Source organism: Cyprinus carpio, chromosome B3, assembly GCF_018340385.1.
Source record: "Cyprinus carpio isolate SPL01 chromosome B3, ASM1834038v1, whole genome shotgun sequence".
Lineage (NCBI taxonomy): Eukaryota > Metazoa > Chordata > Actinopteri > Cypriniformes > Cyprinidae > Cyprinus > Cyprinus carpio.
Genome location: NC_056599.1, coordinates 19,222,727 through 19,250,524, shown reverse-complemented (window position 1 = coordinate 19,250,524; position 27,798 = coordinate 19,222,727). Strand labels below are relative to the sequence as shown.

Here is a 27,798-nt window from a genome sequence, read left to right as displayed (position 1 = left end):
AGGTTTGCAAATTTCATATCCATTCCTAATAAAACTATAAGAGATTTCCCAAACAACATCATTCAGGTTAATCAACTCATGGTAGACAACCCAGTGGTGACACGCTCAGGTTAGTCTTGTGTGCCTTCCTCATCCGCTGGCAGGTCTGTCCTCACCCAAACAAACTCAGAGCTCCAGTCTCATCCATCATCCTGTTGACTGGACCTCCCCTTCACAGCTTGGCTTTCATCCACGGCGATTCGTGAGAAGCACTGCCCAAATTCCCACAGTCCTGGCCTTTTTTACACATGAGACATGCTTTTCTCAATGCAATACTCAGTGATAGCCAATGAGAAGTGTTTAGGGATGGGAAAGGGTGAAGTTCAATATTAGACATTGGTACAATCCACTTGAGTTCACAGATGGAATGCTGGCCCTATGAGTTATCAGCAAATATGAAAGATATTTTTAATTTATCATTATTATTTGATATGCTGGATATTTAATTGTGCCTATAATGCCTATTTAGCCATTTTATCAATACTATAAATTTAGCTTAATTAATTCTTCTACTTTAATAACACTGTCAAATGCAATCTTTAGCAAATCTCAGAACTAATATCCATTTTTCATACTGTACACATTAATGTTGTGATGCTTAAAATCACTTCTATCATCAATGTTATTGATTGTTTTAATCTCTAAATATTATGGAGTTTTAAAATAATTTGATGTACAACACCAATCAAAATTTAGGGTCAATAAGAAAAAATCTATTTCTATTCTTTTGAACATTATTTATCAAGGAATCCCCCCCCCCCACCCCCTTGATGATGCTAAAAAAAATCAGTTTTATTATCACAGGAGTAAATTATAATTTAAATTAAATTAAAATATAGATAATTATTTTAAATTGTAATAATATTTCATTATATTACTGTTTTTGCTGTAGATAGTTTTATTCAAACAGAAGCTGCATTGGTGACCCTTCACATTTAATAAATAATAATAATAATAATAATAATCATCTTACAGACCATAAACTTCTGAATGGTATCATTCCTTATCTGTAGGATAAACAAATATGTTTGGTTAAAATATTATAAACAATGAAATTTCACTGACACACACCACTTTAAGGGCAGTAACTCCTGTGCTAAAGGTAAACTCATTACCCAAAAACTTTCTTTAGTACATGCATTAGCTGGGCAACTTCACATTTCTTGACTGCACATTTCTACTGTGCTGAGCAACATTAATAACCTGTCATCTCACTCCACGCTACAAGCAGTCCCCAACAACTGAATATTTAGGCAGCGGCATCAATAAATAATGATTCTGTGCTAAAGCAAGGCTGCCTTTGTTCTTTTTTTTTATGGAAACAGACCATCAAAATTAAAATATTAAGCTAAAATTAAAAGTAGGACAAAGTTCACAGATAAGCGCATCAAGAAAACCCCAGCTGAGACATCAGGAGTGAGCTTAACCTCTAACTAGTGGCCAAGTGAGATGACATCTCTAGTTAATTCCAATCCTGTGAACAAGCGCCATTCAATGGACAGCAGGTGTCCTCTCTCCCCCTCTTTCTCTCTTACCCCCCACCCCCCATCCTCAGCTGTGCAGTCTGTTATCATTCACTATATGTGCACTTTGACTCAAAGACAAATGCTACACAGATCAGGCTGCTAATACAATCTGCTCAAGCATCCTGTGCATTTTATTTTATTTTTGTATGATAAATGTAGAAAATCAAAATATTTTTTTCTTCAAAATTTTAGCCATAAACTGTAATATAATCAGTGTCGGTACTATATCTGAGAAATCTGATAATGTTCTTTAACTAATAATTTTGATTTTCCTCTATATTAAAAATACAAAAATGTCACATTTTAATTATTTACTAATTCATTATTTAATTATTTACTAAAGAATTCGTGACTACTTGATGCTGGAAAGTGTACTCTTTACTTTAAAAATGATATAGTAAAAACTGTTGTTTAGGACTTAGGCCTTCCTCTTCAGCCATGCAGAGGAGCTTCTAGACATTAAGTACAGCTGTCTGTAATTCTATATGCACCTGATGTCAATGGCATCTGACAAGAAGAGGTTAGATCCCTAAACACAACTGTAAAAACAGAAAATTGCTTTCTCATGTGCTTTAGCTTGTTTCTGCCACGCTGTTTTAAGACATTCTTCCATTGCTGATGCTTCGAAAAATCCCCAGAAAAACGTTTTTCAAACAGCTGACAGTCTATCCTGGGCTTTATGACCCAGAAGCACTGAATTCTCTGCCTTCACCTCTGCTCTCCATCTCAGCTGCTTTCTCGAGCAACTTCTACATCTCTTTTACATCTCGAGCATGTGCTTGCATGATTTCCAGCAACTATAAGGCTGCCAGGTTGCAACTGCTGTTTGTAAATTAATCCACTCATTCTTGCCTTGAACTATTTCCTCTACACTTCTTGCTGAAAGAGAAGTGATTCTCATCATCATGTGAACATATACAGCAGCTAAAAACATTTAGACTTACATTTTGTTGCAATTCATTAAATAGTGGTGAGGTGATATTTAGTGGATGCACAAAGGTAAAACTGTCTAAGGAAGCACCTTGATCCAATACACGGACCATCTACAAGACAATCAAATCATTATATGTGCACAGACAACCTTGAATAACCCTATAGGTGCAACAAATCATTATGATTATGTTCCTACAGTTCTGGAACCATCCTGTACCATCGGACTTCTCAATTTTATTAAAATTACCAAATTTGTCATTTAAAACTTGCCATTTTCTCGGGTTTATGGTGATGGTCAAGCACAATTACGAGTTCTTTACGTGTGAATTCCAAATTACCAGCTGGTTTCACCCAACACTCCATAAAGCGAACAACAGTGAAGGCCGAACTTGATTTGAGGAGCTTTGATTAGAGGTATTGTCACCAGGCTTATGGCACTCCTGGCTTGTCTTTAGGCCATCTGTTGTCTCTATGATGAAAGGCTACAGCCAAGTAGTTGAAAGGGTGCTCAGAAGCCTACTTTACCTTTACCAGCCACGCCTGGGTGGGTTCAGCATTAGAGAGATGCAAGGCTTAATAACAATAATGAATTCATAGTAATGATTGAATTATAGTTATTGCCATTTAATGGCACACACAAATGTGCACATAAAAAAAAAAAAAGAAAAAAAATGATCTGCATAATCTCTTTAAAGGGGTCATATTTGGTGTGAATTTGGTGCAATGCAATGTGTTTATTTGATTTTAGGGTCAAAAAAACATTTTCCACATACTGTACATTATTGTTGCTCCTCTATGCCCCGCCTCCTGAAACGCGTCGTTTTTTACAAAGCTCATCGTTCTGAAAAGCGAGATATACGCTGATTGACCAGCTATCCAGTGCGTTGTGATTGCCTGAATACCTCAAGCGTGTGACGGAAATGTTACACCCCTTACCATACTGTATTTCCATGTGTCCCGGTACGACGAGGGATTTGTTGCATCCAGTGGGGACATAGTTACTGATTATAATGACTTATACTGTATTTTTATGTGTTGTGTATCGCGCTGCGTAAACATAAAACCATGTCTGCATTTATGATCGGAGTAACAACAAAAAAGCGCTACTCTACACACTGCTCAAAACTCGCGTTTGAATCATCAGTGGCAAATTCTTTAAATATAAAAAAATGTACTTACAGGCTGTAAGTCAGAAGCACCAGACTTCCTCAGCGACCAGCACAGATCAGCTCTAGGCATGACGAAGAAGATATCATCCTCTTTTGGGAGGCCAAACAAAGTAGTTTCACTTTCACAACGAAACACAGCGTCTCCACGAAATGGTGGCAACAACAATACTACAGCGAGAATAAAAGTTACACCTTCTTTCTTTGCGTGAAAATTTGGGCGATGCAAATCTTCCCACATTGTGACGTAGACATGTGGGGGCATGTTTAAACGAGCCGTTTCAGGAGGGCGTGGACGAGTCTCAACTTTTATAAAGAATATCTCTTTGGATTTGAGACTTTAGTCTTTGCAACTTTACAGATCTTCTTTATGCACCAAGAGCTTGTAACCCTCCAAAGAGAAAGGAAAAAATGGAAATTGCATCATATGACCCCTTTAAGAGATATGCTCTTACTAACTATTGAACTAAAATTAACAGTTTGTTCTAGTGCTCTAACTCATTAGACAAAGAGGTATGTATGTGTTTATTAGTGTGTTTCAGTCCTCCAGGGCAGTTCGTATTTACAAATGGATGCTTGTACGTTGCACAGAGTATGCTTTATTACTAATGTATGTATACTGATTAGGGGTGTCGCGATATACCGACAGTATAGTATTTGGAACTCTGTGACAGTAGTTCAACAGCAATTTTATGAAGCTACAGGACTAGTTTTTGCACATTGTGGTACTTTTATGAACACGCATTGAAGACTGACATGTAAGAGAAGAAATTGTTGTATAAAGTCATTATTATTGTTTTCTTTGCGCACAAGAAGTATTCTCGTAGCTTGATGTCCATACTACCTTTCTGGGCCTTGACTGTAGAAGTTATGTTGCTGTCTATGAATGGGTCAGCAAGCGCTTGGATTTAGTCAAAAATTTCTTAATTTGTGTTCTGAAGATGGATGCAGGTCTTGCGTTTTGGAACAACATGAAGCTAATGTAATTAATGACAGAATTTTCATTTTTGGGTGAACTATCCCTTTAAGCCACAATAAGCATTTTAGAATGTCCCCATAAATACAACTTTTTCAACATGACTTGAACGCAATGTTCACTACTGTTCTGGAAATAAAATGGAAAATCTGGAATGATTATAGAACTCTTTGACCAAAAGGAGGAATATTGCTTTGTTCCAGTCATATAGGCTACTCCAGTCCAGCTTTGCAAGGCGACAACTGACAAGCAACCCTTGATGCTTTGGCTACTTTTGTAACTAATTTAGTTGGCTGAGAAGAAATACGTGATCTAACTGGGTCAATATATGTCTCAAACAAAGGTTAAACAAAATAAATCACTTAATTCAAACAAACCTTAGTCTTGTTATATACTGAATATCAGCATGACTGCTACTACCAGCCTACAGCTGTGCCTATATGCAGAATAACAGCACTGTGTGTGATATTGCCTAGAATGGTTTTCAACACTAACCATTTCATATTACACAACAGCATTTCATCTACACATGTTGCTGTATCAAACAGTAGCAGTGTTACTGTAATGCATGGGCTTACCTGCTGGTATGACGAGTCCTCCGGTCGAAAATCACTGCTGGTTTGTTCAAATTGCAGATTAAAGTGAGGCAGTCTGTGGAGAAGGTTAACCCACCACGGAGGAGAGTAATTCACAACGGCTGCCATAATCTTTATGACAATAACACTCCGAGCCGAGAGAAACTAAAGCAGGAGCTTTAAAACTTCTGCCAGTGCTTAAACAATATCATTAGACTAAAAAGTCACACAGAAAGCTGCTCTTCCCGGGAAAATCCGTAGAGATATGGAGCTAAAAACGACTAACAAGCGCCTGCAGTCCCTGGAGAGAAACCGAAAGCTACTTGTTAAGTAAAACGAGGGGTTTAATCATTCAAGGTGGCTCGGTAAAGAGCTAATTATTTAAAACGCTTCAGAATCGTCCAGCTGTATAAAACAGGAGTTCAGCTTTCCTATGCCTACAAGATAAGCGTGTATTACAAGCTTCTACTTCCCCTCTTCAAACTGCCTATTGTTTGGATAGCTAACGTTACATTAAAACTACACGCATGCACACAATATACCCTGAGATATGCAAGCATTCAGAGCTGAATCCTTTCGAGACGCAAGCCTCGGTCCTCGGGCTGCTCTCAACGCCAGCCAGTTATAAGATTGCTTTATGTGTCAGTCATTGGCCGAGATTAGTGCCAAGCGTTTGTCTGCGGCTCCGTCATTCCCACGGTGAAACTCCTCCGTCCTTTTGTCCTTATTAGTCCTAAATGACCGGGGAAGGTGTTTGTGAAGTCGAGATGTCCGTGTGTGGGTTATTGGGCGCCACGCGACTCCTCCCCGTCGACAAAACTCGGTGAGATGAACTCTAATCCAATGTGAGTGAGTGAACAGCAATCAAGCAACGAGCCCGATGCCAGCGAAACAAACTCACGTTGAGATTGTGAAGTCTTATCAGGGCACGAGACAACTGTTGAGAATGCTGACATCTAGTGCTCAGACACAATACTACACATACTTCACACCTATTAAATATTTTTTTTTTTCATTTTGAAAAATTGTCTTTTTGAAAAGGGAGGCTGGTTATACTTTTATATCGCTTACCAGCTGGTTGATTTTTTTTTTTACACATATTCCTTTGAGTTTTATTAAAGGTAACATGATAAAAAATATAAAATGAATGCGGATTACTGGAAAATGTATCATTTAATAAAATATACATGTAATGTATAAGAATTAAATTATTTATAAAATTGAATAAAAATGCAATCAAATGAGTTGTATTAATTTTATAGGCAAAAATGTGATGGTTTTTCATAGACAATTTTTTTGGGGTAACAAAAATCCATTTATAAAATGTATTAAAAAACAAAATCAAATTAAATGTACCGGTTTTTTTCACAGTGAAAAAACTACACTGTAACTACACTTTTTTTAATTTATTTTTATTAAAAAAGTTCCTTACACTTTTTTAAGGACTTTGAATTTAATTTCTAATGAAGAAGATTGAATTGAGACTTTAAAAACACAATTTACTAGGCTACAACAAATTAAGCTGATGGAAAATATTATGCTGATACAACATTATGTTGAAAGCATTTTGGGGAATTAAAAATGAATGCACTTTTTTTTTCAGCCAAGCCAAAATTTTTCACAAAACTGCAACTGTCTGAAAGAAAGACCTGATATAGTGTACTTTTATCAGATTGAACCTGACCCCCTCAATGCATGTGGTCAGGTAGAAACTACCACAAAAATGAACTTTGATCAAAAGCTTAAGGAATTCAAACCTAAGCAAGTTTGGGTTTGCTGGTTTGTTACCCAGCACTATAAATATCTGAATTCTGTCTTTACGCCTGCAAGATAGTCAACACACTCTCAAAACAAGTCTAAATGAAACCTAAAACTGGGTGATGGTTTCTGCTATTATGCTGAATAGAACATGCATTTTTTATACACCAAAGAATAAAAAATACATAAAGATATATGCCAGAATGGAGAAACAAAAGTCCAATTGGAGTGGGTTAAATTTTAGATGGTTAATGGCAATGTACATCATCATCAAAGTAATGATTAATGTTTGGCCCTTCAGATATACTCTCTCTCTCTCTCACACACACACACACACAAACACACACACACACACACACAAACACAAACAGCATCCAGTGATTCTAGATATATATCAAACTTAGAATGTACAGATTGAGAATATATAAACTCTTTTATATACATCTCTTAAATCTGTCAAGATAAATAGACTGCTTAACTTACTTTGTGAAAGAACTTACACATTAGCATCATTTTAGTGCCATAACCAAAAACTGGTACCTGTCTAGATTAGTAGATTTGGTAATAAACAGCATGCCTTTTCAGTTTCATTCCACTGGCACTGGCATTAATGCATTTGCATGAGCTAAGATGTGCAAGTCATTTTGATCTTTGGCATTTAAGCTTCACAGAGCCAATATGGTAATTAGTCAACAAAATGCTGAGCAGTCACACCTTACTGGAAATATATATATATAATATATAAATATATATATATAATATATATATATATATATATATTATTTATATTATAATTAATTAATTATTATTATTATTTTTATCATGTATTCACTGATGCATTCAAATATCTTAAAACTTTTCTTGGTCAGAAAAAAAAGTACATATAATTTAATCTCAATAATTTATAACTAATAAACACTTCATGACTATTGTTTTCAGTTCCCCAAACTTAATTTGGATTTAGTCCAGGGTATCTTGTTTTGACTTCAACAGAAAAAATATTTTGGCTAAAAGAGGAACAGTGGAAAGTGATTTCACAGACCTTCACATTGCAATGGCGTAACATTTTTCTTCCCCTCATGCATAGTCATTATTGTCTGGATTAGTTCATATAGTAGGCAAAACATATCATAAACAATAAACTACACAAGTGTCAAAAGGTATAAGGCAATGCAATGTCTATTTACTTATTTTGTTTCTGGTTTATTTATTGGAAAGGTAAATCTATAGGCTACAATACAACACGTGAGTTTAGTGTGGTTATTTGTTTTGTTTTGCCATGTCTTGTAAACTAAATTAGCTAACAGATTACATCTCTGAGTGAATCACCTTCTAGAAAACACTCTAACCATATAAAACCAGTCTACAGTGTCGTATAAAGATGTGCTTGTCCTCAAAGAGCCTGTTGTTGAACCTGAGGCTCCACCCACTGTCACACGTGTTTCCACATCACTACAACTTTCAGGAGAGGGACATTCCTGCTCTTTTCTGCAGGAAATCACATGGAAGTACCCTCGCACTCACATGACATCTAAACTATGGCAGCTGACATCAATGAAGGTAAGGAATAGAGATTACAGGCATTTAAGCGAAATATCTCACAGTTTTAGATTATGTTTTGCCGTGCGGTTTATTTATGTAACTTTTGAACTGACGTTTGTCTGCGAATTTCTTTTCTTGACTTTTAAAATGTCTCTGAAGGTGTTTTAAAATCTCGAGTGACAACACGAGTCGCTACGCGAGTTATGCGCTTTACATTTTTGCGTAAATGTTTATTTATATTTGTTGCTTCACTGGTTTCACCTGTTTAGTGACTACATTACCTGTTAATTCAAGTTTTCCAGACTGACACCTCAAAGATGGTTAATAATTGAAAGCTGATATGTCCATAAAATATATATATCCTATACATATCCTACATATTTTAGATCTTTGACCACATTTTAACGATTTGTGAAGGAGTTGGCGAAAAGCCGAATGGTTAATTATATTGATTATGGATGCTGTCAATTGCACCAATCCTTATAGGCTGAATGTTGTCATTTTCACATAATTTTTATCTGCGAATATTTCCATTTTGTCCGACGCCATTGGATTCGAATGGGATTTCAAAACATAATTAATTTCCAAATAGCTCTGGAAATGTTGAATAAAATACATTTCAGCTGTGTTTCTATTAAATTAATTTAATGTACTATATGCTTGCGATGGGATTTGTATTTAATGTTATTTTTATGAAGTTCTCATGTGTTTCCATTTGTATTAGACTTGCATTGTTTGTGTCTAACAAGAACTTACTGAACTCTTCAATAAAAAAATACAGTTGTATTGTACGACTACAATATTCTGTCAGTGCTGGAGCAATCAGCTTGTTTGAAAAAAATGATGATTTCAGTGTGTTCACTTGTAACAAAACTGAAATGCTCCCATTCACCCATTCAAAGTCAATTCCTTTGTTATGGTCTTTTAGGATCTGTCCCTTCATACTATCGTGAAGTACATCAAGCCATCTGCTCCAGAACTGATGAACGAGTGCCTATCAGTGTATTCCAGAGAGTTCTCAGCAGAACATCTCTCTCCATCACCGTTCAAAACCAGGTGAGACTTGCACTAAGATTACCTGTTATTATTGGTTAGAAAGACTGTAGCTGATAGTTAGCTGAATTACATCTCCAAGCTTTGTTTAATGACATTATGTATGGCTGCAAATGGAAATGTTATGGTTTTGTTGGGTTTTCTTGTGGAACTTATTCTGCATAGGCTGAAAGGTATCTAATCTGCATTTTAGATAGCCGAACACGTAAACAGTGGTGATGGATTCATAAGTAAAGTCTCGTTGTATAAAGGCTTGGCTCTAATTGCCCTTGCTCAACAAGGAAAACCACCTAGTCCCAAACTGCTGGAGAATTTCATACAAGGTAAGCATATCTGTTCCTCAGCTGACTGTGGTAAATGTGTAGCATGATCAAATGTCATTTTAAGTCAGTAACCCCAGTTAAGTCTCCATAAAAACTGTCTTTTGTTCACGTCATGTGATATTAAATTGCCTCTACATGCTGTCCCAACAAGTGAATTACATTCCAGCTGCATTTCAGTGTCACCATCTGTTTGCAGTGATTTGTGCAAGAGCAGAACTTAATATGTGAAGATTTTTTTTTAAACATTTCTAAGAGAAAAATTAGCACTTTTGAATCCTAAAGTGTTCTCACCCTGTTATGCATGTATTATTTACATTCCAAACATGGTGTGTTTGAGTGTTTCTCATCACAAATGATTCATAAAAAAGCTCTGAAGAGTTAAAGTTTTTCTTCAGTACAGGCCTCTTGTGTTATTTCAGGTGTTGCCAGTATGACTGTTGACTGTGTACTTTAAATGTGACGTTTCCTGTTTTTTTTTCTCTAAGCAAGACCAAGTTTCCCGCAGACTGCATGCCAAGTGCATATCTCTCTTTGGAATGACCAAGAATTTTTTTTCTTCTTCATTCCACCAAACAAAAGCAAAGGTCCTGGGTTGAATCTGCTGAGGCAATGTTTTGCTGGGTCAAGTTGTTTTTTCCCATTTTCAGTTCTAAATTGGAAACACAACCACAGAAATTTACAGAAAAAATGTTGTGTGCCACACAGCTCAACATATTTTATTGTTTTTCTCTTGGTCTTTGTCATTCCTTGTGACTTCTCTGTAATGCGGTGTTATTTATTTGCTGTCACGAGACTCTTGTGGAACACAGATGGAAAGAAAAAAGCAATCGTCTTCTTTATCTAATTTAAAATGATTAAGTATGATACTGTGATCACCCACATTTAATGTTTAGTCAGTCACATCTGGCTGTCACACCTCTTTAAATACAGTACAGTCACTGTTATATGTCATGTTTTAAGAGTTCCCGAAGCCGCAGCTGGGAGAGCCGAAGGAGCTTCAGAGTCTGAAGATGCAGACGGTTCAGGAGAGTCCTTTGAACTTGTCTTTGACTCTGGGAGAGCTGTTGAAGAAGGACACCATCAAAGTTGAGCTCATTCCTGAGAAGAAGGGGCTGTTTCTTAAACACGTGGAGTATCAGGTCACCACTAAGGTGAGTGACTTTAGAGGTGGCATTAAACTTCATCCCAAAAGTAATAATTTGCTAATTCACCCACCCTCAAGTTATTCAAGATGAAGATGAGTTTGTTTCTTCACAGAACATATTTGGAGAAATTTAGCATTTCATAACTTGGTCACTAATGGGACCTCTGCAGTGAATGGATGCCATCAGAATGAGAGTCCAAACAGCTGATAAAGACATGACAATAACCCACAAGTAATCCATCAAGACCTTTTTAACTTCAAACTACTGCTTCTGGCTAAAATATAAGTCCCATATCCATAATACTGCTTTTTCCAGTGAAAAACTCATCTTGTTTGAATCAGGATAGAAATATGCACAGATCATGCACTTTCACAAGCAAAAACAGTCCACTTGACAAGACATTAAATGATGGACTGGAGTCATTGCTTGTGGACTTTAACTTTAATTCTGACGGCACCCATTCACTGCAGAGGATCCATTGCTGAGCAAGTGATGTAATGTTAAATTTCTCCAAATCTTTTCTGATGAAGAACCTACCTCAACTACACCTTGGATGGCCTGAGGGGTGAGTACTTTTTTAGTAAATTTTCATTTTTGAGTAAACTATTCTTTTAAAAGACCTGGTTTACAAGTTTAGAGTTTTTCTGTCTTTGGTCAGAAAAAAAAATATTCCAACTCTATGAAAGTCGTGACATTTGCCAAGTATGGTAACCCATACTCTGAATTGGTGCTCTGAATTTAACCCATCCAAGTGCACACACACAGCAGTGAGAAGTGAACACACCGTGAACACACACCCTGAGCAGTGGGCAGCTATATATCCAGCACCCAGGGAGCAACTGGGGGTTCAGTGCCTTGCTCAAGGGTGGAAGAGAGCACTGTTCATTCACTCCCTCCCACCTACAACTCCTGCCAGCACCGAGACTCGAACCTGCGACCTTTGGGTTACAAGTCCAACTCTCTAACCATTAGGCCACAGCTGCCCCCCAACCACTATACCCTAAACCATTAGTTGAGTCATTGTTGCTGTGTCATGGTGCACAAACAAAAATTGCTTCTCTCCATATGTAGCTGAAAAATGGCTCACTTTAGCTGTAGTCTCAAATGATCCAATCACATGTGGACAGCCCATGATAAATGTGTGATAAAAAAGGACCAGTGAGTCTGTTTCATATTATGAGGAATCGGTTTTCTTGATCAGTTGGGTTAAAATAGCTTGACTTTGCAAAGGTTTAGAGGGTTAAAAACTGTATTTGGCACAAAAATATAAATTTAATGAATTAAAAAAAAAAAAGACCTCTTCAGTGCAAAATTGGACAAAAAGACATTGTCGAGTTGCTGCTGAGTCATGCAACAGTTACAGTTGTAATATTATATAATATTATCTATATAATATATAATATTATCTACTATGTGCCCTTTTGCAGCGTTTTGCAGTATCAGTTTATCGGCGATATAATGATTTTGACGTCTTCCATGAGCTCCTGCTTCAGAGATACGCTTACAGAGTCGTGCCGGCGCTTCCTCCCAAAAGGGCGCTGAAAGGAGGTAAGGCATCATTTATCATTTATTCACTGTAAAATCTCAGCATGTGAAAGATTTGTAATCAAACCTGTAGATTATAGTCTTGTGCATTTCCCACTTAGACTGTGCTGTGACATTCAATGTTTCTGGGAATGCACCAAACAAGCAATCATAACTCTGACAAGGTTAAAAAAAGTAAACTACTTCTGTTTTTGTGCAGACATCAGCAACTTGTACTTCCATAGTAACTGAGTACCAGAAAGTACCTTACTGTGTTTTATTAACGGAAGGACTGTGTTTTGTTGTTTCTGGAAAAGTTTAATCTTTTCTCTGTTCTTTGGCCCCGCTGCAGTCCTGACCTCCATGTCAGAGCGAGAGTTCATTGAAGGGCGGAGAAGAGCTCTGGACAGGTTTCTGAATCTTGTGGCACGTCACCCTGTCTTTTCCGAGGATGAGCTTGTGAAAACATTCCTCACCTTCAGTGGCTCGGTGTGGATTTTATGCTAACCCTGAACTTGATTTGAATTTCTTGATAAATGGGATTGCATTTTTATGATTTTTTTATTCTGCAAGAAAAAGCAGGCTACGATATGCCAGTTCCGGCTTAAAAAAAAGAAATGTATAAATTGTTTTATATTCTTGATGGACATTCCAGATTTCAATATTTATATCCCACAGGATGTCCAAACTAAGCTTAGAGATGCTTGCAAAAAATTGGGTGATGAGTTCATGACATGCAAATATGCAACGCACGCCAAGGTTTGATTCAGTTTTATATTTACTTTACATGTTAAAATGTATGTTTATGTTCGAATGTCTTAATATTCTCTTTTATTGCAGTATTTGGTAATTAATATTGCTTGTCTGTATTGTGATTTTTCATGCAGGATTACCTCCCAGCAGATATCCAGAGTCAGTTTTCATCCAGCAGAGAGCTCATCAAAAATATCCATAGCAGTCTTCAGAAGTTACGGGACAGGGCAGAGAGGATGGCCGAGCGCTCGAAGGAGAACGCCACAGATCTGCTGATGTTTGGGAAGGAGCTCAGGTATCATATATATATAATTATTATTATTTTTTTTTTTTAACTTTTTTAACACATAATTTTATCTACCCACCACCAGCACTGTGACTTATTGATATTATTTACATTAATTATTTATACATACATATTTATTTCAATACTCCTTTGATTCCCCCTCCCCCCTCAACTACCCACATCACCCCTTGCAGCAAAATATATAAATGAATAAACCTTCAAAGTATTTTTTGATGGTGACTATTTGACTGTACATTATCTCTTATGAACAATGGTACAGTACAGTAACATTCACTGTTTGAGTAGGTGGAAAATACCAGATTTTTTCAGTGGTTTATGACTACTTGCCATAGATTTCAGCTTTGGTCTCTCTCCGCTCCAGTTCTTTGGGATCAGATGAGTCACCTGTGCCTATCCTGGCATCCTGCAAGAGTCCTTGGGCTGCTCTCAGACGCTCGGTCAAAGGGCTTTCTGTTGAGTTCTCACTTCTGTCTGAAAAAGCTGCCCAGCAGGTACTGTGCTGTCATACATACCACGTGAACTGGCTGCGCACTGCTACAGAGGAATTTAATTAGTTTATTTAATACAGGGCAGAAGAGAGGAGGATGATGTGGTGGAAAAACTGAATCTGTTCCTGGACTTGCTGCAGTCATACAGGGTGAGTATTTATGTGCTTTAAAGGGGTCATATGATGCAATTTCATCTTTTATTTTTATTAAACTTTTATTCTCGCTGTTGCCGCCGCTGCCATGTTGTGGAGTCGCTGTGTGTTTCCTTAAAAGAGAACTACTTAGTTTGGCCTTCCAAAAGAGGACACAACTAGAAATCAGTGGTTAAGTTGTGTTTCAACACTGTTCCAGAACAGTTCAACCCAAATATTCAGATGTGTGCAGCACATTTTGCGGAGGACTGTTTCCTGTGAGAGTAGCCTACAATGCCGGTGTCTGTTTCTATAAAGTGGGGCAGTTCCATCTTTGCAAGTACAGTCTGGCATTTCTGACTCACAATCTGTAAGTCAGTTTAAATGATTTGCCACTGATGATTCACACAAAGATTTTGAGCAGTGCACAGTAGCGCTTGTTGTGTCATTTCTCCGATCACAAATGCAGACATGGTTTTATGGTTACGCAGCATGATATGCAATGCGTAAAAACACAGTAAAAGTCATTATAGTCAGTAATTATGTCCCCACTGGATGCAACAAATGCCTCATTTATAATGGTTTTTGTCTCATCGCGCCGGGACACATGGCATCACAGTACGGCAAAGGGCGTAACATTTCCGTCACACGCTTGAGGTATTCAGCCAATCACAACGCACTGGATAGCTGGCCAATCAGAGCACACCTCGCTTTTCAGAACGATGAGCTTTGTGAAAATCGATGCGTTTCAGAAGGCGGGGCATAGAGGAGAAACAATAATGTCAGTATGTGGAAAATAATGTGTTTTTTGAACCTTAAACCACAAACACATTTCATTACACCAAATAAACTAAATAATGTTCTTTTTAGCAGCATCATATGACCCCTTTAACATTTGGCCACAGCTAAAATATTCTTTGTATTTTTGCCCATTTAGAGGAAATAAATTGAGATATGACTTTGAGGGCTGTTAAAAGATTATGCAGTAAATACAGTTCCAAGTCGAAAGAATTGTTATTGATAATAATAAATGTTTTTAAGAAGCAAATCAGCATATTAGAATGATTTCTGAAGAATCATGTGACACTGAAGACTGGAGTAATGATGCTGAAAAATCAGCTTTACTATTACAGGAATAAATGACATTTTAACAGATATTCAAATAGAAAACAGTTATTTTAATTTGCAATAATATTCCACAGTATTTATGTTTTTATTGTACTTTTGATCAAATAAATACAGCCTTAATAAGAGACTTTAAAAAACATTACCATGAGATACTTATTTTAAAAACATAAAAAAAAAAAAAAATAGTAATTACTACGAACTCTTTGACTGGTATTTTTTATATCATTTTGACATTGCTTCAGAAGTCTTGGAATATAGCAAACAAGTTGTAATTTAGCTGTTTTCATCCACTGTTTATCTAGAGAGGACAAGAGAGACTTGTGTTGCAAGCTTAATTCAAACCTGTGTTACCCACACGAGCACCAAAGCTCAAAGTACATATACGTTACCACTAAGCCATGGCATTTTTATGTGTGTGTATGTGTGGTGTCATACAGGACTTGTGTGAACGACATGAGAAAGGGGTCTTGCACGAACACCAGCGTGCGCTGCAGAAGTACGGTGTCATGAAAAGACAAATGCTGAGTGCCACGGTGCAGCCAAAAGAACAGGTTTCTGTCGAACAGCTGGAGTCCCGCATCGTCCAGGTCAGCCCACACACACACTCACACACACACACAAACACACACAAAGAGCTACAGCAGATTGTCTGGCAGCATTACCAGAGGGGAAATGTGGGGACCAGTTGCTTGAGGGGCGCTGATACATCCTTTTAATTTAGTTGGTGAAATTGATCTGAAGGGCTTGAAACCAAATTTACTGGTATTTGCAGCATTATTTTAAAAAGCATGTCTTAAAGCAGACGGTATTCTGCGTTGCTCTAGGTAGATTGCACTGGTCATTATAGAAATGAGATGTTGTGTCTGTGTTCTTTAATGTGCACATTATTAGTAAATCAGCCGCAGAATTTTCCCTCTTATCAGTGCTTTTATGGAATTGCGCTCTCACGCTAATTTGCCCTGTTTAGTAAATTTGTCTTATTCAGCAAGGATGCAGTACATTGATCAAAAGTGACAGTAAAGACATTTATAATGTTAAAAAGCTTTCCATTTCAAATAAAGGCTGTTCTTTTAAACTTTCCCACAAAAATATTAAGGAAGGATCATGTGACACTGACGACTGGAGTAATAACTGCTGAAAATTCAGCTTTGCCATCACAGGAAGGAAATTAGATTAAAAACATTGTTATTTTAAAATGTAATAATATTCCACATTATTACTTTTTTTTACTACATTTTTGATTCAACCTAGGTGAGTATAAGAGATGTCTTTCAAAAAGATTGAAAAATAGTAATTAATACCACTAATGTACAATCATTGCATCTCACACACTGAGGATATTTTATAAGCCACCAAAAAAATTCCTAGCAACCCATTTCATTTTAAGTCTATAAACTTTATACACTGACCAAACTTTCATTCAATCATTTAATTGATCAGTTGAGCAGCCATTTTGCATGTTCATTTTATTTTCTCATTTAAAAATTTGATTTATCAGTTTCATTTTGTTAAGGCCCTGGTCAGCTGGAGGACAAGAGAAACACTCCCTCATTCTTAAGTGATATTGATGCAATGCCAAATCATGTGAGGCACATACAATTTCTGTCCAATTTCAGCTAGCATGTCATGATCCAGTGGTTTTTAACTGCTGGGTGGCTCATTGTGATCATGATAATGATGATGAAGGTTAGGTCGGGAAGATGTGACCGCACTGTAACCTCGCTATGATCTCTGACTCACGGCAGCAAGAAAATGCCATCCAGGCCATGGAGCTGCGCAACTACTTCTCCCTGTTCTGCCTGCACCAGGAGAGCCAGCTCATATTCACATACCTGCCCATTACATCGCACATCCTGGGGGCATTTGTGAACTCACAGGTGCAGGGACATAAAGAGGTAAGCTTACCTTTTTGTTAAAGCTATTAATTTTAATGTGCGCCAAAGTTAGTTTTACTACTTTGATCCTAACAAGGCCTTCTAATATTTGCTGTTGTGCCTTATTTTGCTCTGATCTAGATGGGTGAGGTGTGGCAGGATCTTCATTCCAAGCTTAAAAGTCTTTTTGGGGACGGTAACGGACAGTCTCCGCCTCTCAGCCCAAAATAGCTTCCCTTCTGTGCTTTCAGAATCGAAAGAAAATGAACTCCAGCCTGTTTTGAATAGCAGGATCCATTCAGGAACTACTATTCAGGAGTTATGGGGAACTACTTATGTGTGAATGTGTTATGCGGCAGTTCCTAAAATCTGTCTGTCGAAAAGAGCCCTTAATTTCCTAGTTTGAACAAACTGACGCCTAAAATAAACGGCTAATGATGTTGAGAATAAGTTGAGGAAATACAACGAGATGCTACAACACTGTATTAATGTTTAATCTACATGTATGCAAAGCTGATGTTGTTGTTTTAAAATGTAAGCTAAGCAGAAAGAGACTTTTTACATTGTACAAAACCATGTAACTCATGAAAGATAACCTATACCTACTATTTTAGTGCAATATAGAGAACTAAACTGAGAAGCTAATAGCCGGCAAGCCAGAGCAGTGGTCAGATGAATATACTTAGCAAACACAGGAAATGTGCAGAAATGATGTTATTAGTTGCAAAGGCTTCACATTCTTCCTTGTTCGTGGTTTCAACTGACAGATTTTTCTGTCTGGTTGTCTATTTTTGATTCTTAAGACTTGTACTTCTTGTGCTTGCAGATTTTTCACATTTCATCTTTATTTGTAAGTCTGGAGTTAGTCAGAGTTTATTTTTTGAAACAATGAATACTTCTATTCAGCATGAGCACGATGAATTTAACAGTTCTGTAAATCATGAAAGTTTTTTTGTTTGTTGTTGCTAAGCCTGAGCCTGGATTCAGAGAGTCTTAAGTAGTAGTTACAATGAGCATGAAATAGTTCTTATTAGCTGCTCTATCCGCTAAAGGCCTGTTTTCATTCATTGAATCTCGAAGGTCTAAAATTCTCACTGCTAGTAAGCTATTATGTAAACTATACTACTGTCTGAAAGAATAATTATAATAAAAAAAAGATTTGCTTTCAATTTATCATGAAGTTGTATAGATGCTGTTGATTGATAACGCATGCATCATGCATATTATTGTCTTAATTGTTTAACATCCTATAAAACCCTTTAGGAAAAAGCGCTATGCAAATAAACTTGTATTGAACTGAATTTACCAGCGCTTATTATTATCAGTTGTACATGTTTGATATGTTTAATCCGGGTAAAGCATTAAAGAAATGGAAAGAGTCGTTGTACTCCAGTATGTATCCAATCCTGCCACCTGCTGGCACAGAGGGCAAATGGTTTGAGAACTAGGTTTCACCTGTATTACATTCAGTCTGTGTACTTGCAGTTGTTTATTTCCACTATAACAGACAGACAGACATTAGATGGATGGATGGATACTTTGTTTTATTCTGCACTTTCCATCGTTTCATTTAGGAGATGAACAGTAAAGATCTTGGTAAGTAACGTATGATTTTTGGTGTACTCTACTGAACAACCGTTGTAGGAATGATGAACATAGAAGGTAGTAAAAACAAAACATCAGAATACAGAAGATGTGTGAATTTAACCTAAATATAAACGGAACACCCAACTAACTGATAACGCTATTTTCCCATGCAAAAAAAAGTGTGCTTCTACAAAATGTTGTACATTTATAACATCAAACTACAACATTTTTATATCTCATGATTTCAAACAGTATCCAAGAGAGCATGTAGTTGTATAATTTCCACTGATACAGTGGCAAAGTTCATCAGTGGTACTCAAACCCCAATCACACATCCTCCACTTCCTCCAGTTTATGCTCCACTATCACATCATGACCGTGGAATTTAAAATATCCCAAGAACTTCTTTTTCTGAAGCATCAGTGGGAACCACTGGACATCATCTGCCCACATCTGGCTGAAAGGTATTTTATCTGTGTCAAACCACTGTGGCCTCATCTCTGAAAGAGAAAACAAACCGCTTCAGTGGCACGTTATTAGACCTTCTGTCTCAGTATGTGTCTCACAAACTGGATCATTAAGTGATGGGGCGCTGTGTTACCGTCTGATTCGGTTGGCTCTCCTTTATAGGTGTCAGCTCTAAAAATGTGGACATCCAGCAGTTCTGTTTCCCCAATAAACTCAAATTTGATATTTCCAATCTTGTGGAGGGTGTCAACGGTGAGGCCACTTTCCTCTAGCAGCTCCCTGTCAAATAAAATGGCATTTTGTTTTAGCTGGGAAACCAATAAAAGCGGGGAAGATTGAACAGGGCCAAACGCTGACACCATTGTTAAGTTCTACAGACAAGTAAATAATATAAAACATCCTCAGCATTACAAGGTTCAAACTGTTTAACTTTGATCTGTAGCTGAAAGGAAGTGGAAAAAGACACTGGAAGAAAATGCTTTTTTAAAGGGAAACATAGCACTGTCAATATGTGTAAGAAATATTAAATCTAAATCTTGGCTCTTGGCACCAGAAAGAAGACCATTCTTGAAGCTTTTATACCTGAAAACAACTGCTATGATTCAGCGTTTGAACTGGAAGACAATTATATTAACTAAAAGGTGTCCAATGTCCAATTTTCTTGTCCCTGGAAATGTTTTACAGCATGTTCAAAACACCCCGTAAAACATAGCCTCCAAGAGCACAAATATAAAATAACTAAACACAGTTTTATTTATCAGATGTTCTCATTTATCAGATTTATTTTACTGTTGTAACACTGTAGTAAAACCAGTTACACTCAGTTTGACCTGCACACTTCCTAATAATTATTAATTATTGATTATATGCTCACAAAAAAAGAAAGAAAAAAAGGTGAGATGTAAATTGTGTTTTGACCACTAAATTAGAAATGTCCCCTTTTCCCATTTCAGAAATGGCCTCTGTACATTAACCGCTTATTATTGTTAACTAAAATAAAAACAATAAAAAATAATTAAAATTAAATATTACAAAATTAAAGCTAGTTCAACGCGTTTTTATTTTTAACTGAAGAACTAAAATGACTAAAACTAAATAAAACTTATAGACATAATTTAATAAACTAACAAAGTGACAAAACACTCAATAAAATGATTAACTCAAATTAAATTCAAATCTGATTCAAAATATTAACCAAAACTATAACTGAAACTAAAATAATAACACTTTTATTTATTTTTTGGGCAACAGTAACACCCTTGTGTGGTATTGCTATAATAACATGACATGTTTCAGGCTCACCGTCTGGCCGCCTGCTCTATAGTCTCTCCTGGCTGGACTTTCCCTCCAAACCCATTCCATTTGCCAGCTCCAAAGCCTCTTTTCTTCATGCCCAACAACACCCGGCCGGGCTGCACCACCAGCACCAGGGTCAGCAGTTTATTAGTCAACATCTCCCTATACATAAAATACAGTGTCTTCAATGAATAGTACACTATTCGTTACACTTCCTTTAAAATTATGCTCATCTCCATTATACAGACTACAGAGAGTATAATTTATATACATATATATATATATATATATATATATATATATATATATATATATATATATATATATATATATATATATATATATATATATATATTATATTTACACTATCAGCATTCAAAACATACAGCTATGCACATTAAGAGATCGGATAATCAAGGATTAAACTGTTCACTTCACAGATACATACAATTAAGAGATCGGATAATCAAGGATTAAACTGTTCACTTCACAGATACTTCTATCCAAATAATTTACTTACTTTGTCCAAAGTAATAACCAGAGAAAAAATGTAATCACATACACAGTATAAAAATCTGATCGCTCAAACTGCAGATATGTGCGTCTCAGTTGAATGAATCGGTCTTGTTCCCGCGTGTTGCTCGCGGTCAGAGGATCACATGGAGGCTTCAGACTGACAACAGTGAATTTATTTAAAGTAGTGATTGACATCTTATTCAGATTGTGACTTATCTGAATGCAACATGATTTACAGATCTGCGAAAACATATTACCCCACCAGCGATGGTTGACTCCACCTACCTACGGTTTGTGCAACAGTGAAATGTTCTCGATGGGAAAAGCGACTCGTTTCTGTGAATCGGTTCTTTCGAACAGAACTAAACGAATTAAACCTAGATTTCAGTTACAGAAATTGACTAAAATTGTATGTTTTGGCCAAACCGTAAATATATTTCAAGTACATTGTGACATTTATGCTAAACGACTACTAAAGGCTATTATTTCTCATTTCGCCACAACTAATCACTGAAAAGATCCGACTCAAAAGAACGAGTCCTCGAATCGTGACTCGGAGTGTGCAACAGTCAAATATTCTCGACTGATACCGAAAAAGCAATCATTAGACACAAAAACTCAAAGATGACCGTGTATAACAGTGAAATGATCACTAACTGATAAATGAATTTCATCTAAATAATTAATAATATCCTAGAGACATATGAAGCACGATAACGCCTAACTTTAGGAGTCTGCGCAAAATGAGCGCATCTTTGACAGTATGAGGACACCATAGACGCACATGCGTCTCCTTGTTTTCATGAATTTAAGTTCTAGTAGTATCTTTCCAGATCCCTTGTTTGTAAACGATGTGGAAACGGATCCACAGGTCGTTCATTCACGTGTCAGCGGTCTCTCTAAAGAAGACGCCTCTGCATATGAAGGGGAAGAGTGCTGCCGATCAGAGATGGCTGGTGCGGCAGATCAATGACCCTTTCGTCAAAGCTGCTCACGCGCAGAATTACCGCTGTAGAAGTGCCTTCAAACTGATCGAGATAGATGACAAATACAGACTTCTCAAACCTGGCTTGAGTGTCGTAGATTGCGGTGCTGCGCCTGGTGCATGGAGTCAGGTTGCAGTCCAGAGAGTCAACTCAGCAGGAGAAAGTAAGTGAATTCTGAATCACCAATGTAACATCATATAATATCTATATATCATACAAAATCACGTATATTTGTACAAATAAATGCTGTTCTTTTGGACGTTTTTATTAATCAAAGAATCCTGAAAATCACGTTTCACGGTTTCCACAAAAATATGAAGGAGCACAATTGTTTTCAAGATTAATAATACGAAGAAATGTTTCTTGAGCAGCAAATAATCATATTAGAATGATTATTGAAGAATCGTGTGCACTTAAGACTGGAGTGATGATGCAAAAAAATTCACATAAATAAACTTCATTTAAGAATATAATCTAATTGAAAACAATTATTTTAAATTGTAATAATATTTCACAATATTATTGTTTTTATTCTATTTTTTGATCAAATACATACAGCCTTTTTCAGCATTTTGTTTTATAAAGCACTTACTCCTTTCAAAACATAAAAAAAAGAAAACTTACTAACCCAAACTTTTGAATGGTATAGTTTAGACACGTTACCAGTCAAAACTTTTGGATACACCTACTTTTTCATTATATTCTGTCTGTATTATTTACAAATTTTAATTTAGAATAATAGTGAATTCATTACCATGAATTGCATTATGAAACAAATAAATGTGTGTGTGTGTGTATATATATATATATATATATATATATATATATATATATATATATATATAAGTAAAATTTTTAAATGTCTACAGAACTAATTTTAAACAAACACTATATTGCCAAAATTATTGGAACACCCCCTTCCGATGAATAGGTTTGACTACTTTAGTCATTTCCATGAGCACAAATATTAATGTTTAAGCATATAATGATATCCTAGGGAATTGTGTGCTTCTAATTTTAAAGCAACAGTTTGGACAGGATCCTTTTCTATTCTAACATGACAATGCCCCTGTGTATAAGGCAAGGTTCAAAAAGAAATGATTGATTCAGTCAGTGTGGATTGGAAGAACTTGACTGGTCTGCATAAAGTCAAGTCCTAATCCCAGCTCAACACCTCTGGTGTGACTTTAAATGCAGACCTTGAGCCAAAAACTCATTTCCAAACATCAATGATTTTGTACATACACTATGTTGACAAAAGTATCGGGAGTCGGGACACCCCCTTCTTTAGAATTGAAAGCACTTCCACAACTGTGGCAACAAAGATGGAAACATGAATCATGTATTTAAAAACTGTATTTCCATCTCTGTTACAACAGTTTTGCAAGTGTCTAAAATGACTGTACCCATATTAACCAGTCATTGGTGGTTGGTGATGAGTTTTTGGATAGATAGAGAGATAGACAGATATAAATAAACATATTTATAATCTATTAGACTATCACATTTTGGTTTTTGTGTCATTTATTTTAGCTGATGAGGATATAAACACTATACCTTTGTTCATTCCAGGTGTGGATCTTCCTAAAGGAAGCGTAATAGGAATAGATATATTACGCTTTTCCCCCTTGGATGGAGCTCAGCTGCTGTCCCATCATGACATCACTGAGCCCTCGACTCACATGGCGCTGGAGAGGCTCCTCCCTGAAGCTCGAGCAGATGTCATCCTCAGTGACATGGCGCCCAATGCCAGTGGGCTCAGGGAGCTGGATCATGAAAGACTGGTCACCATGTGTCTATCAGTGCTGGTCTTAGCTGACAAAGTTTTGCGCCCCGGGGGCTCTTTGATTTGTAAATACTGGGATGGAGCTTTGGCCCATAAGCTCCAGCAGAGGCTTTCCTCAATGTTTCAAGATGTAAAAACAGTAAAACCAAGAGCAAGCAGGAAGGAGTCCCCAGAGCTTTTCTTTCTGGCGAGGATGTTCAGAATAAGATAGGATGAAGCCTTTTTCATGCAAATACATTTTTAATATATGCAGTTTAAATAAATGTATTGTAAATGTAAATGTAAAAAAAAAATATATATATAGTTTTGTTCCTATTACTTATATATATATAAAAACACTTGCCTGCAACCAGATTCTGTGCAATAAAAACCAGAAACTCAATACAGATCCTGGATATAAATGGTGCAGCAGAATAATTAGATTCAGGTGTTGAATATAACATTATGTTAAGTCAGATTTGCATTTTCAGTTTATTAGGGAGGCCTAGGAGTGTTAGTTTCAAATAATTTTATAAAGAAATGATTGGCGTGCATCTAAACTGCTTTTTAGTGAGTGATTCCATATTTATAGTGTTTTTTTGTTGTTGTTTTTTTGTTTCCTTAAGCACATAAAACAAAAGCACAGAGAGAATATTAAAAAAGGAGAAATATTTGCTTATATTTTATTTGCTGGATTAAAACAGTGGTTCTCAAACAGTGGTTTGTGAAGGATTCGAATTGATTTTTTTTAACTAATTAAAAATAATAAGCTAAATAGATAATTAAAATAATTATAACTGACAAAAAACACCAACTCATGACAATAAATGAACAGATTGTAATATTAATAATTTACATTAAAGTTAAGTTTAAGTTTGCAGTAAAACTGTAAGTCTGTCCCTCACAATTTCATTTCAGTGACAGTCATGCACTGTGTTCAATCCAACCCCTTACCTAACAAACAGGAGGCTCATTTAGGCTTTACTAGTTAATGCTCATTTGCTTAAAGTAGCAATGTATTTAATTCCAATTAAATGAACATGAAAGAACATGTTTATGGATCAGCAAAAGTTATTTCATGATTCATCCTTAGGCTACGAATATTGTACACAACTTAACATAAAAGCAATTGTTTTGAGGAAGCCGGTTTTCTTAAAGACTTTGCAAAGTGTTTCTGTTGTTATAAATAGTCACATTTATGTGAATAATGTATGTACATTTATAATGTATGTAAGTGTTCGGTCTGACTTCCTTTGAAGAAAAATTCTAAATATTTATGTTCATTAGTAACTGTCTAGTTATAGTTGATAATAACAGCAAAATGGCAGTCTGCCAAATTTATGGAGTTAATTTACAGAAAGTGTCCACACAATAGATTAAAATAATTAAACTGTTTGGGGGTGAATTAAATTAAAGGGATAGTTCTGCCATAATTTACTCATCCTCATGTCATTTCATCCAAACTTGCATGACTTTCTTTCTTCTGTAAAACACAAAAGAACATATTTAGAAGAACGTTGGTACTCAAGCAGTTTTTGGTTCCTATTGACTGAAAAAGAAAAAAAAAATACAATGGAAGTCACTGGGAACAGAAACTGTTTGGTTATCAACATTCTTCAAAATACCTTCACTTGTGTTCAGCAGAAAATAGAAGTGCATGCAGGTAAGAAATAAGCTAATTTATTTTAAAGCTTGATTTGTCCTATTTTCAATTATTTTTAGTCATTAAGGCTGCTTAATGGGCCTTGGCCCTCTGGTTCACTATCCTAATGAGACTGGGATGTTAGGTGGTCTGTCATTTTGCTTTTACTCTTTGTTCCACCACCTAAAAAAAGTGTAAGAAACACTGGACCGGAAGACATTCAGCTTGCCAGAAGATGGTGCTCTTGAGTTGCCAACGTGAAAGCAGCAGACTGACTTTTGTACCCAGACTCTCACACCCCGGCGTGGACCGGCTGTTATTGGGAGCACTGTTTTTCCCGACCGTTTGAGAGTCGAGTGCTCAAGAGTTAAAAATCCAGCATTGTCATTTGCATTTTAGCAAACTCCTGAAGTGTGGCTTATTTGACAACACTTTAATTTTGTGTTTCCCTAACCGGAAAGCTAAATTGTTTGCGCAATACCGAAAATCAGTTTTTCCAGCCGTGTAGAAAATGCAATCATTCTCTCATTATAAGCCGAGGAGCTGCAGAGAGGATGGATAAGTGTCTTATAGACAGTATGACTAATGAGAATCCTTTGTCCCTGTAGCAATGCAGTCTCACAGATATTAGCCTGACACATTATATTATCTCAGACACTGGCTTTCTACAGTCCAGCTGTGAATGACATCCAGCTTGTGCTGCATGGAGAGTTTAGACCTAACCATTGGTAGTACGCAGAACAGAAACATTAGAGATAATAAAATGGGGTTTAATGATTCATAGAGGTTAGATCGGAGTTTATTCATCACTAAAGCCTCGTGGAGTTTTATGGTTATAGTTACAAGGAGAACTCCTCAAACTTTAATAGCTCAAAGTGTATGCTGTAGGTTTGATTTGAAAGCATTAGAAAAAGAATGTCAGGTTTGGCTCTGGATTGCTCTAATCTCAAACTCAGGGAATCTTCAACTGAGAGACTCAAACATACCTAAATGAATTCTGCCGGCAGCTCTGGCACTTTCATATTCGACTGAGCTGCAGTGTGTTCCATACAATATGGAAATTCTTGCAACCTCACTGTTTAATCTGAGCGCCTGTGTCAGCAACATGTTTAATGTGCATGCCGCTTCGGTCAATTTGAATGCTGTGGTTTTTGATCATCGCTCTGACGTATCAAACGCGTGCACTTGAGGGACAATCCACTCCTGCGTCAGTGACATGTCAAAAGAGCCTGGAGAATTCATTATGGAAGATTAAGGAATTTATTTGGGAGCTTAGTTTTATACGCCTGTTAACGGTTGTAAGAGTGGAAACTAGTGTCTGCAGGGGTTCAGCCACACTGAGTGATATGAAAATAGTACAAGGGGTTGTGCTAAATTTATAATAGCTTTTTTGGCCCCTGAAGTTATCGTCTTGATTTTTATTCTTTCTATAAGGTTCATTGCTGGTAACTCACGTCCTTCTGGTTCCCTGGAACGTCTCAAATTCTCTTAAAGGTCAGAGTTCAGGCTGTCCAGTGCACTGTAATAATGTGCCGTCTAACATTTCAACAGACTTGAATTTAGAGTTGGATATAGCAAAAACCTTTGGCAAAACTTTTTATTTGCATTTCTGAGGTTGTGCCCAATAAAGAATCCATGCCTTCTACATTTGTCGATTTTGAATTGAATTTGTATTTAGGCAGCATTTGTTCTTCAAATTTGAGTTTAAAGAAGTACAATTAAAGTTCTAAATAAATAAAATTCAAATGAATTCATGTAACTTTTGTTGAAAATGAATTGCCCATAAACATGTTATTAAATGCACTGCATAAGTGGTACTTCCAGGAACTGAAATTTCCATTTATATTTCATTATATTTAACCAATGATTTTCATTTTATGGAGCATGGTAGAAGAACACTTGATTTCCCAGAATAAATCATCTCAGCTATGCCCATTTGAGCCTCAGGAGTTAAACACTAAAATTGAAAACCTGAGGTCTCAATTGAAGAGTAGGCTACTACAAATAATGCACTGAAGAACATAAAGGAACCTGAAATGTTTTGCCCGATCAAAAATGAACTGTTCCCAGTGCTGTTACTCTCTGTAGGAAAGTAAGTTAAAATATTAATATACACAACTGTTTAAAAGTTTGGGGTTGATAAAATGTATGTGTTTTTATGCTCACCAAGGCTAATCAAATGTAATATTGATTGCAATATAATTACAATTTACAATAAACTTGATCCTTCAGAAATCATTCTAATTACGGTGATTTTGTGCTCAGTTAAGAATCATTTCTTCTTATTATTAATGTTG

General features: G+C 36.4%; 4 protein-coding genes across 8 annotated transcripts in view; 2 read left to right on the top strand and 2 right to left on the bottom strand.

Annotated features, from left to right (window-relative positions):
• ttyh3a (tweety family member 3a) overlaps positions 1-6,125 on the bottom strand; it is a 54,489-nt gene extending 48,364 nt beyond the window's left edge. The window contains exon 1 of one of the 2 annotated variants that reach the window (XM_042720107.1): positions 5,219-6,125. In XM_042720107.1, coding sequence (XP_042576041.1) covers positions 5,219-5,344 — 126 coding nt within the window. In that variant the 5' untranslated portion in view covers positions 5,345-6,125. The remainder of the gene's footprint in view (positions 1-5,218) is intronic. The other variant, XM_019079901.2, reaches the window with a different exon arrangement.
• Positions 6,126-8,377: 2,252 nt separating this feature from the next.
• Positions 8,378-18,542, top strand: snx8a (sorting nexin 8a). 2 transcript variants are annotated; one of them, XM_019079920.2, is made up of 13 exons: positions 8,378-8,533; positions 9,444-9,571; positions 9,762-9,891; positions 10,852-11,042; positions 12,464-12,584; positions 12,913-13,049; positions 13,239-13,319; positions 13,448-13,608; positions 13,982-14,111; positions 14,189-14,257; positions 15,805-15,954; positions 17,113-17,262; positions 17,383-18,542. In XM_019079920.2, exons 1-13 carry the CDS (start codon positions 8,512-8,514, stop codon positions 17,470-17,472), a joined length of 1,560 nt encoding a protein of 519 aa, XP_018935465.2. In that variant the 5' UTR covers positions 8,378-8,511; the 3' UTR covers positions 17,473-18,542. The 2 variants fall into 2 exon arrangements, with proteins under 2 accessions (XP_018935465.2, XP_042576034.1); XM_042720100.1 differs by lacking the exon at positions 9,444-9,571 and having other exon boundaries at positions 8,440-8,533.
• A 224-nt stretch (positions 18,543-18,766) lies between these two features.
• Positions 18,767-22,271, bottom strand: nudt1 (nudix (nucleoside diphosphate linked moiety X)-type motif 1). 3 transcript variants are annotated; one of them, XM_042720105.1, is made up of 4 exons: positions 22,174-22,271; positions 20,599-20,754; positions 19,430-19,575; positions 18,767-19,328 (listed from the first exon to the last, which is right to left on the bottom strand). In XM_042720105.1, the coding sequence occupies exons 2-4, from the start codon at positions 20,748-20,750 to the stop codon at positions 19,156-19,158; spliced, it is 471 nt and encodes a 156-aa protein (XP_042576039.1). In that variant the 5' UTR covers positions 20,751-20,754; positions 22,174-22,271; the 3' UTR covers positions 18,767-19,155. The 3 variants fall into 3 exon arrangements, with proteins under 3 accessions (XP_042576039.1, XP_042576038.1, XP_042576037.1); XM_042720104.1 differs by lacking the exon at positions 22,174-22,271 and adding an exon at positions 21,155-21,393; XM_042720103.1 differs by lacking the exon at positions 22,174-22,271 and adding an exon at positions 21,113-21,392.
• Positions 21,674-27,146, top strand: mrm2 (mitochondrial rRNA methyltransferase 2). The gene is made up of 2 exons (XM_042720106.1): positions 21,674-22,257; positions 23,667-27,146. Exons 1-2 carry the CDS (start codon positions 21,960-21,962, stop codon positions 24,089-24,091), a joined length of 723 nt encoding a protein of 240 aa, XP_042576040.1. The 5' UTR covers positions 21,674-21,959; the 3' UTR covers positions 24,092-27,146.
• The last annotated feature ends 652 nt before the right edge of the window (positions 27,147-27,798 follow it).